General features: G+C 38.9%; 1 protein-coding gene across 2 annotated transcripts; it reads right to left on the bottom strand.

The window, feature by feature from the left end:
• Positions 1 to 2975: 2975 nt before the first annotated feature.
• Positions 2976 to 10552, bottom strand: LOC135945799 (protein zyg-11 homolog). Of its 2 annotated transcripts, none has more exons than XM_065493678.1 (15): positions 10419 to 10552; positions 9536 to 9760; positions 8101 to 8363; positions 7637 to 7935; positions 6956 to 7118; positions 6643 to 6899; positions 6492 to 6585; positions 6257 to 6433; positions 5912 to 6068; positions 5705 to 5854; positions 5461 to 5647; positions 4845 to 4974; positions 4627 to 4777; positions 4129 to 4292; positions 2976 to 3564 (listed from the first exon to the last, which is right to left on the bottom strand). In XM_065493678.1, the coding sequence occupies exons 2-15, from the start codon at positions 9660 to 9662 to the stop codon at positions 3520 to 3522; spliced, it is 2364 nt and encodes a 787-aa protein (XP_065349750.1). In that variant the 5' UTR covers positions 9663 to 9760; positions 10419 to 10552; the 3' UTR covers positions 2976 to 3519. The 2 variants fall into 2 exon arrangements, with proteins under 2 accessions (XP_065349750.1, XP_065349751.1); XM_065493679.1 differs by lacking the exon at positions 10419 to 10552 and adding an exon at positions 10129 to 10249.
• Between the last annotated feature and the right edge of the window lie 207 nt (positions 10553 to 10759).

Genomic DNA, 10759 nt, shown 5'->3' with positions numbered 1-10759 from the left:
ATTTTTCGGATTTCCAGGGGGTGGTTAAGGGTTCGAAGGGGATGGGCACCCTTATGATCCCTTGCATTACCTAGGGGAGGTCATTACGTATCAAATGGTGTGCGGTTTTTCTAAATCGGACCCATAGAAGCTGAGATTAAGCAGAAAACGTGTTTTTATTTGCGATCAGATGACCCGGAAAACACCGGTTTTTAACACTCAATTCAAAATATCTCGAAAATCAAAAAAATAAGTCTCGCCAATTTTTTATATGTTGTTACCATGAATATGAGGCACATTTTGGCTATTTTGAATTTTCAAAATTTTATGTACTAGGGTATGTGGGATTTTTTTGAAAAATTTGACCCGAATTTAGTGACCTTGACCTTTGACCTACGAAGTTGGTCGTCGTGGGGAAGTTGTTTGGCATTAAACGTAGATTATTTTGGATACCAAATTTTTGTGTTTACCACAAACAGAGTCAAAGTTACAAATCGCCGAAAACATCACCTTTTTCAAAAATCTCAAATTTTGAACCCCTGTAAAATGGGCAATTTTTGGAATTTTCACCTAATATTTTAGGGTTCAACTTAGGTCCCCTAGGGCAACATCTCCACCGAATTTTATCAAAATCTGAAGACCACTTGCCAAGGGGGGTGTCACTTGATTTAGATCCTTCCCAAACTAAATTAATTATTTAAACTAAAAAATCATTACTTAAAATTGTGAAGAAATAAGTCAGGTGGCTGAAAATATAGGGTCAGTAAAATGATTAAAAGATACAAAACTGAAATATTTCCCGATCAAAGAATATTTTGATAAGAAAACGTCGCACTGACGCAAAAATTGTTCTTGACTGACTGACAAAAAAAGGTAAAAAGTGACATCCTGATTGGCTACTTTACTTTTTGATATTTTTAGAGTCTTGGATATTATGTACAAGTAAAACCAAATTTATAAATTACAGCGGAACATAAATGCTCTCAAGGTTCTTTTAAGCGTGAAGAATTAGGTTTCCCGTTTGTAAATTATTGAAAAAAACTGTTGTAAAGAGTCCGATGGACAGTATTCTAATCATTCCATCAAAGTCAAGTTCCATAAAATGTTGAAGCAAAATTCATCCCTTAAAACAGGTTTTTCAGAAATCAAGAAACATAAATATAAAACTCATAAATTAATATTGATTTCATTCATTGCCTCTGACAGGTTAAAGAAAAAGTCGCAAAGTACCTGTCCCCTTTAAGGGAAGAAATAGATTCGGGGGTAGGCAGGCGCTGACTGCACTGCCAGAGAGCGGCGGTTGGCGGATATCAATTATTAAATCAAAACACAGACTGGCACAAGTTGCGGTGGGCGGGCACTCACCTCAGGCGAAATGTGGCGGTTTAAGCGGCGGAGCGCTGGTCCACGACAACAGATGATGACATGTTGGGCTGCGCACACCAGGAATAATCAGCAAAGAAGAAGGCTCGGATTGCGTCGGACACGGCGAGGACGGACAGTTGGACAAACGGCTTTCAGTGAGTCTGTCTGCTGGGCTGCGGGCCGATGCACCGGGGTGTGTGCTGCCAAGCTGGCTGTTCGGAGGCGACTGCTCCTGCCACTCGCTCTGCTCGGCTTACTACTCCCGCGGCTCAGCCCTCCTCTTCTCACCGCGCCGCCCGCGCTCTCTCGCCGGCCGCCGCCGCACGAATAATTCGGTCTTTGCGCCGCATTCCGCCTGGGACCTATGCAATGCAACCGGCTCGGTCGGTCTGATGGAAAACATTAATATCGGCACTCGCAGTATAACTCAAACATGATGGCCTGGCCACTTATTCACCGCCGGCAGTTCTGAAGATGAGGCTGCAAAATATACATTTTTGTACGATCCTCGTCGCCTTTTTTAGCTAGTGAATAAAGTAATGGTCATACCAGTTAATTCAAAATAAGTTTAAAACCCCTGAACCATAAAGGTTAAATTAAAACTTTATTATTTTAACAATTCATGAATAAAAGAATGATTTACATCTCTGATGAATTAATTACTTAATTAATTAATTTTATTTTTAATTCGACTGTTAACAAAAAAGTTATAGACTGATTTTTAAATTAAACTCCTTTTTTTAATCTGATGTCTCCATGTTTTATTTTTCACGTTATTCACTTTAAAAGTTAATTCTAAATATAAGTCAAAATCGTCTCCATTTATACTTTCGTCTGTATTGATTAAGAGACTAATTTGATTCATACCTATAACTACATATTCTCTGCAATGAGGATATTTTTAGTAGTTAATGTAATAATTAAACTCGTTAATTTCTCCTCAGGTGTCTCCACGAGAGATTTGACATATGGCCTGTAATATTAAACTTTTTGTTTCAGCACCTTCCTGATTTTTAGTATTTTGTTAAGGGTGTCGAAATAGCTAAGATTTCCGGAAAAAAATTAACACACTTTTTTAGAAAATCGGTTAGAAATCCAGAGAAACAACAAAAATGGGAATATATCGAGTTCTAATGAACATAGAGCCAAAAGGTGTCCATTTAGACTGCCTATAGCCCAAACAATATTTTTTTATTTTTTCAATATAATAATTCTAGAATATCTCAATAAGAATATTTTTAAATTAGTGATTGAGTGTGACTTAAATTTTATGTAAAATGGCAAGAAATTTTCAGGATGTTGAAAACCGCGTAAATGAGATTTTTGTTTGGGTATAATGCCAGAATATTTATCGACTTTCTTAGGGCAGGTAAGTTCATCTTTTCACCCGGACAGCCAGGAACTTTTTCCCAAACTCAAACGCATTTTTAAGTGTTTCTAAGGGGTAACCGAAGTGTGATTAACCAAAATTTGAGTTTTAATTTTAATACGTACCATACGTACGCATATTCCCTCGTGTGTAAAATTCCCTCCACTTTGACAGTTGCACTTTCTTTGAAAATCAAACATCATATTTTAAAAATCATGAAAGTAGGGATTTACTAATTTTCTAAAGAAAAAAAAACAGAGTATTTAAGTATAAGCTTTTAATGTCCATAAAGTACACTTACACATTTGCAGACAATAGAGCAAATTAAAGAAATCTCTTAGCGTAAGTGCATAATTTGTAAACAATAGAAACCTGCAAATTTTCCGTGGACATATATACTAATCGACCAAGGTGACCAAGCAAAGTTGGCGACCAATACAAATTTTCAACTGCAATATCTCCAAATTATAATATCACATTTCCAAACTCAAAGAACGGTTTAATAAATTATGAAGGAGGTACTGGTTAACAACTACAATATTTAATTAATGTATAAAAATGAGGTGCTTGCTTAAGTCCCACTTGACGACACGTTGCTTGCATCACTTGGGGAGAGCTCCTGCTCCCGACCGCATTCAGAAACCAAATCAAGCAACCAAAACAAATTAAGCGTCGACTGTTACGTAGTAAATCTAAAACAGACTTTTGTGAGAGACAAAAGAACGGCTGCCTAATACACAGTTAACAAGAATCATTAATTTGAAGTTTGCCGCGGCTCAAATCAACAAAATAGCCTTTCTTGTGTCTCACTCGCACATTTCCACGTTCTCCGACTGCACATCTTCCATCATCTGCCAACACAATCAAGAAAATGGTGTGAACTCGCATGAAAAAACTACTTCTCTTTAATTACAACGGCTATTGAGGTTGTTTGTCTTAGTGCGAGATTTAAATAAGCAAAAATAAATATATTTATGAAGTCATTTCTCAATGAGAAAATTAAAAGCAATAACTCTTATTTCTTGATGATATAATTTAAATTTATGTTGCTGAAGCTGTCGGTTTTGCTTGATAAGGTCCTAGATAATATAATACATAAAAAGGTGCAGATAGCCAACCCACCAAAACGTTTGACCCGTTGTTGGTTTGATCAATCTATCCTCTTTCTCACAAATTTTAATTAAATTTCTTCTTGACAAAAAATAGTCTTTCTCTCTCTCTTAGCTGTCACGATTTAATTTGTTATCTGTTTCAACTTTAACTTGACTTCAAAAGAATTTCTTGCAGCTGTCCGCTGGTCACTGCTTTCTCGACTAATTGCAAAAATAGTCTTTGAGCACACAAGTTGGTATAGAGCAAACAATCCCAAAATAAATAAAGCCGACTTTTCACAATCCGCAGTGAGAGTAACTCACCTTTTCAGCTTCCATCAAGTAGAGAGAGGCAGTTTCTGAGGCTAGTACGTCCATAATGGACATACACACAACCTTGACCGAAGAGTGCGTGTTGCCAGAGTCCATCAACACCCTCATCCTATTGTCACCGCCTTCCTCAATCAGCATCGGGCAATAACGCTTAGCTAAACACATACAGACATGCTTGTTGAAGTCAAATGATTTCAACAAACAAAAATATTTGAGCTGCTTCGAAAGAGCAGGATAATTTCTTATGTAGTTAAAAAATATTACATCCAATATTTAATGTGCTTTAAAACAGAAATTATGGAATACTCACTGGTTATTTCTTGAAATTTTACTGGCTCAGCTAATAGTTTAAGTTTGAGGAAAAATTGAATTATTTCCCAGTGTTTTTTATGTGCTTTTTAAACAGAAATTCATTTAGAAGAATTTAAAAGAGCTCATCACTTCAATCACTTTCATTTACTTTTGTCAAACTATATTTTTGCTACTCACCATTTTTGGTGCAAACATGCTGAATGGCCCAAACTGCCCAGAGTTGCACCTGAAACGGTGTGTCACTCTTGAGCAGTGAGAAGAAAGGCTGGAAGGAGCGGTAGGCAACCATTTCGCCCTCTGGAGTCTCCCACTTGAGGACAACGCTGCCCTGGAGAGTAAAGTCAGATTTCGTCAGATTTTGGTGCCAAGCAAAGCGAGAAATCGAAGAGTCTCACCAGCTCCTCCAACATGTCGTTCCTGCTGATGTTAGGTACACTCCACGTTTCAGCACCATCGCTCGCTAGGTGAGCTACGATGCCAGCTGCGAAGTAGCTTACATCCAAATGTTCCGAGTGCAAAAGTTCCCTGAAATTGATATTTGAATATTAAAATATGAAATCAAGAGTTTTTATTTATTTCGATTGAATAATGATGAAATATGCACGGATGTTTGAAAAATTTTGATACTCAAAACTGTCATTTGTTTATATATTTTGTGTGTCAATTTGAAGAAGCTTCAATTGGCAAATCTTTGCGAAAAAACTAACGAGGAAAATTAATGAATTGATAAAAAATTATGCCACAATTATGCCCATTCCGACTTTGCTCCTAGGAGCAAGGTTTTATCAAGTTGTTTGCCAGGAATGGTGCCCTTTCTCACTTCATTTTTTCTACTTCTGACTTGTCGTATTGATGTATTTGTATATTTGTATTTAAGTGAGAATAAACATCTATATATAAAATATTTTAATGAAAACCGGTTTGGATTGTTGAATAGATGTATTGTTCAAGCTTCAATCAATAATTTATTAGCTTTCCCTTTTCCTGGAAATCAGAATCGTGGTGGTATACCTGAGATGAATGAGGAAAACGTCGACCATAAGCATTCTCCTGAGAGTCGGCACTTCCGCAATATTGTTTATCAGTCCGAGCACCTTAGTCTCGACAGCACTCTCTCCTCTGAAGATGCTGAGGACCTCGAGGAACAAGTTAAGGCCCCCTTCTTTCAAAAAAACATCACAAGTCTTTGGAGATTCATCTGCAGAATTTACTCGCTTTAAGAAAAAAATCCCTTTCAAAGTGTAATAATTAGCACCTGTCAAATTCCACAGGGCACTCAGGGTAAACTTCATGGTGATGTCGACCTGCTTGGTCTCCACCTTGGAGCGCACCAGGCTTAGCAGTTTCTTCATGAAAGCCGGTTTGGAGCCAAGCTCAGAAGTTTCATTGGTGGAAATTTTGGCAGCTGAACAGACCCCAAGATTAAATTGATAGATAGATGGAGTAAATAAGGAATGCATACCAAGGATGGAGCAAATGGCGACGCTCATTCTGTTCATTGAGGCGTCGTCAAAAGCACAGAGACACTCCATCACCAGGCGGGCGCACCGGAACTTATCGAACTTCACATCTTGCAGGATTCGGTCGCTGCATAATGTCAACAGAGTATTCTTTTGCAACTGCAAAAATGTCAAGAAAGAAACATATTATATCCAGGTGGGTAAAATGGCTTGGAGGTTCTCCCGATTTTGAGTGATTAATATTGTCAAAAATTTGATTGACAACCTAATTGAAGCAGACAAATAAGGAGGGAACAGTTAAAGTACCCAAATGAAAAATGAAGAAAAAAAATGTTATAATTTAACACCTGATAGTGATTGGGGAATGTTTCCATGGCACCGAGAGTCTGGTTGACTACAACTTCCAGCAGCTGGGGGTGTATCTCTTTGGCTATTTCCCCCTTGGTCAGGTTGTACAAGCAGGCAGTCGACGCCATTTGCACCCCGAATTGATCACCGTGCGTTTTCATGGCTCGCAGCACGACCTAAGAGAAATTTATTCAAATTATTGATAGATGGACATTAAATAAAGAAAAGCACCACCTTAAGAAATTCGATCTGGGGATCCTTGCTATTAGTGGTTATCCGGAACAGCTTGTACAGGCACTTTTGCACAAAAGCTGGACGATACGCATAGCTGCAGAAAAATTATGATCATGAACATTTTGATTGACGTGGTAGACTTCAGTGGTACCGATTTAGAGCTTCTAAAATCTGCCTGACATCCGCGGTTCCTGTGACAATCATGTCTGGACGATAATGCGCAGACCTACTGTCCAGGAAAATTTCAGAGTAACAGGCTCCAGTTCTCAGCAGACCGAGAAATTGGATTTTAGGGTGCATCAGGACGAAGTTGAGTAGGTCATCATGATTGATGTCGTCCTTGCCCGAAACGTCCAGATACACCATATCTGGCCAAATTCCTGGAGCGTGCTTCAGCAAATCTGTAGCCTAAGAGCAGAGGACATAAGCATAAATTTGTATGACTGCATTTTATTATCTTTTACGTTAATTTTGGTCGGAGAAAACATTTCAAAGGGGTGGTTGTCTTTTTCATCGGAAATGTCCAGTTTGTACAGCTTGTTCAGCTCAAGAAGCACGGCCACTGTGTTTTCACAGCTTGAAATTCGGAGATTGTACATGGACAGCGACCGCAGGCGATCTTTTAATCTGTAATGTGAATCAAGAATATTAAATTACAACTCCTAGCTACGTCATTTTTTTAATTTGTTGTTATAACCTCTGCTTAGCATATATGCCATGGGCTAAGAGATCAACGGGTCCCAATAACACTCCCAAGCAGATAGAATGGGGCCCAAGTGGCCGCAGAGGAGCTTGGGCCCAATGTGGCCATCTTTTCACCAAGAGCTTTTGTTGATTGCATTGGTTTGTCTCTAAACTCTCTTAATCCGCTCAAAAATTGCAAAAAACCAGCAAGTGGCGGGTTGGCGTCGGTGCGCCTCCCAGCTTGTTGAGCTATTTAAGCATTTCGAATAGATCAATTAACCACCGTTTTCCATATCTGTATTAGCTCTTTGAAAAGTTCAAATATCTCCCAATCTTTACATTCTTAAGAATGCTTTAATTATTATAGCTGGTTTTTACAGTCTACTAATTTAATTACATGGGTACTACAAACCATTTTAAAACTAAAAATTTTCAAGCAGATCCGACAGAATTTAGTTTACCTCTTAAGTGGCGTGATGTCATCAACCCTGGTGGCCGAAATGTCGAGGGACTCAAGGTTTGGAAGGTCATTGGTGACAACTTCAAGGCCATGTTTGTTGAACTCTGTGTACGACACATCAAGCGAGCGCAGCCCCTTCAGCTTGGACAGAGACACGACCACACAGAACTTGGAGTGGTCGAGGAACGTGCCCCTGCTGACGTTGAGGCTACGTAAATTCTGCAGCGTCCACTCGCCGACGCAGCCCAGCAGATCGTTCACCGTTGCTTGAGTCAAGCCAGTTATTTCCAGATCAGTCAGCTGTGAATAATATCGCAAATAAGGGTTATAAGGTAAATCTTGATTACAGAAAAAAAAATCAAATTAAATACTAGTAAAAATAAAATTAAACTCCTTAATTAAACACTTTGTAATTGTTTAAATAATATATATATTAATTAATTAATGCAAAAAATATGAACTAACCTTGTGGCTCTTGAGCATTCGAAGCCCCTTGGCTGTGACGTAGGTGTTTTTGATGTTTCTCAGCTGGATCTTCTTAAGCAGGGTCACGTTGGTGTCAAACAGCGTGAGGGCGGTGTCGCACAGCTTTCTGCTTTCGCACAGCTCAAACAGGAGCCTCGAGGCCAGGTCCGAGTGCAGCCGGAGTCCTGACCGGAACCGAAGCCGGTGGGTCGACTCTTTCGAGCAACCGCAGCACTTGCTCGGTCCTGGATACGGAGATGCACCTGCCAAGTCACATTATGAAGATGAATATGATGAGATTTAAGAAATTGTCAGATATAAATTATCAATAATTGTTTTCCTACTATTCCAGCAAGGAAAGGTTTCTAAATATTTTTCTAAATGCACAAAACACTTGGGATATATTTATTGATTATTAGCAACGTTGACTTCAGCTGGAGGGAAAATAGTAAGGCATAATTTGTAACTTCATAACTTAATTACTAAAAAATCTTTTTTGAAAGAAAAACATAAGACACAGTAAGCAATAGCAGTAAATAATTAGATGAAAAAGGCAGCAATAACATTTTTTTATAACAAAACTATTGCGAACTAATAGTATGCTTCTTTTTTTAAAGTGAAATTCAAACTGAAAAAATATTATGAATAAGCCTGTTTTGAAAAAAAAACTTGTTGGAATGCTTTAATCCTAATTTTATTTTATAGATTCATTGTACTGCACGAAGCCAGGCTATGAAATCAGCTGTTTGCAATTAATGACGACATGATATGAAAATAAATTTTATCTCACAATCAGCTGCAGATAAAATCGTCCTGGTATAAATTTGAAGTGGATTTGAGCACGACAACAATCGATAATGATCATTATCATCAGATGCAGTTAGTAACTATATAGTTTTAGTTCAATATCAACAAAATTAAATAGACCCAGAGCAACAACGAAAAACAAAGATTTCGGCTATTTCTCGGAATTAGTCGCACTGGACCATTTTTTCATGGCAGATTTTGTTGACTCTTGAAGAGATATAATCGCAGTGAAGGCCTTTAGACGGGGGAACGAAAAAAGAAAGAGAGGAAGCCAATTAAAAAGCACACAAACTTTGGAGCCACTTAAAACAAACACATACTTTGGAGCCACTTTACTAAGTTACAGTGCTAATTAATAATGAATTATATTAAATGCAACAGCCACAATATTTTTTCTGGGTTTCCTAAAAATACTATTTTGCATGCTTTAATAATTACTATTGGGCTAAGTTTAACAGAAAAAGTACTTGGGAAAATTGAAATTCCAGTCATTTTTCAGCGTCTATTTCGCTCTTCTAAGATGCTTCTTATTAATACATTTATTGATTTAAATTTTAATCACGAATTTCCAGGTAAATAAATTATGCCACTATTTTGGCAGGAGGAAAGGGAAAAATAACCAAGTTACCATGGTGAGTGGAGTTTTCGCACGACTCCGAGGCTGGCGGGACTAGATAACACAATTCTTCCAGGTTTTCGCAGATGAAGCTGATGCAGGCATTTTGCAGGGTACCAGGTGACTTGTACTTGCTCATCTTGGTCGCAACTCGTTCCTTCAGTGAATGGAATTAATTCCCAGAGCCTAGCAGCGCTGCCATTGACGAGCCATTGCGCTGGACCAAGTTGCAGGAATCTGAAAACAAAAGCATCGTGCTGGTGTCAGTTTCCAATTACCGAGCGCAGGCAAGGGAAAAATGAATGAGTGCTATTTAAGGCGCTCCACGAAGCATTAAACTGGCGACTCGTGTCCGTGCGTCGACATTATATTATTGTTCGTCCTTGCTGCGTAGTTGGGAACAATGGCACAAACAACCGTGGGCTCTGCTGGGGGTTGGCACACCGTGACCCTGCGATCTTTGGTCTCAGGTGCCGGTCCACTTAGGTCAAGGGTGAACTTCATAAAATAATCAACCGTGTTTGTATTTATATCTAGCAGATAATTTTGACGCACTTAAAATCTCTGGCTGGGTGTAAAAAAAACGTTCCAAAAAGCAAACGAACCCTTCGAGCCCAACAATTAAATCCTGAGAAGATTTAATTGAAATTTGAAGGCAATAACACCGTTGTGCGACCTCCAGCAAACTGCTGTCGGTGCCTGGAGTAGTAACTGAACCTGATTTGTAAACAACTTTTATCGGAACGATGATGAAAGAGCAATATTGATTCGATTGATCCAAAACAGCATTGGCTCACGACCCGGAGGGTGTTCCCTGTTCGCTGAATTTTGCGATTTGTGCGGCCCAATTGAGGGTGTAACCCCGATGAGGACAGAATCAGGACGAGTTGGGTACCTGCTGCAAGGTGGAGGTTGCTGGCGACGCTCGGGAAATGCGCGAAATGCGAGTGATTTTAGCTGGCAAAACACTCATCACTCCATTATGGTCGGTGTCAATGTTGTGATGAGAAACGACAGCTGATTGGGCCGCACTTCGTCCCTTTAAATTACTGCGACCAATCAGCAGCGCGCCTTTGAGTCGAGCCGGGAAAGAGGCCTGCTGCAGCTCGACGTTCATGAGTGAGCACACGAGGCTGAACTTAAGTTCCGCTTATATGTATTCAACAATCAGATTAGAATGGAACTAAATTTTGAATTGACTTTTTGCGATAATAAACCGAATTTTAAGATTTGAAC

Source organism: Cloeon dipterum, chromosome X (assembly GCF_949628265.1).
Source record: "Cloeon dipterum chromosome X, ieCloDipt1.1, whole genome shotgun sequence".
Classification (NCBI taxonomy): Eukaryota; Metazoa; Arthropoda; class Insecta; order Ephemeroptera; family Baetidae; genus Cloeon; species Cloeon dipterum.
This window is presented reverse-complemented; position numbering and strand designations above follow the sequence as displayed.

Bases quoted from the DNA above. Each gene is read 5' to 3' on its own strand.
- LOC135945799 (XM_065493678.1), bottom strand. From the start codon at position 9,662: ATGAGCAAGTACAAGTCACCTGGTACCCTGCAAAATGCCTGCATCAGC. The intron at 6,900-6,955 runs GTAAAAGATAAT...CTCTGCTCTTAG, and splicing joins TTTCTCCGACCAAAATTAAC to GCTACAGATTTGCTGAAGCA. The intron at 6,586-6,642 runs GTACCACTGAAG...ATTTTTCTGCAG, and splicing joins ATTTTAGAAGCTCTAAATCG to CTATGCGTATCGTCCAGCTT.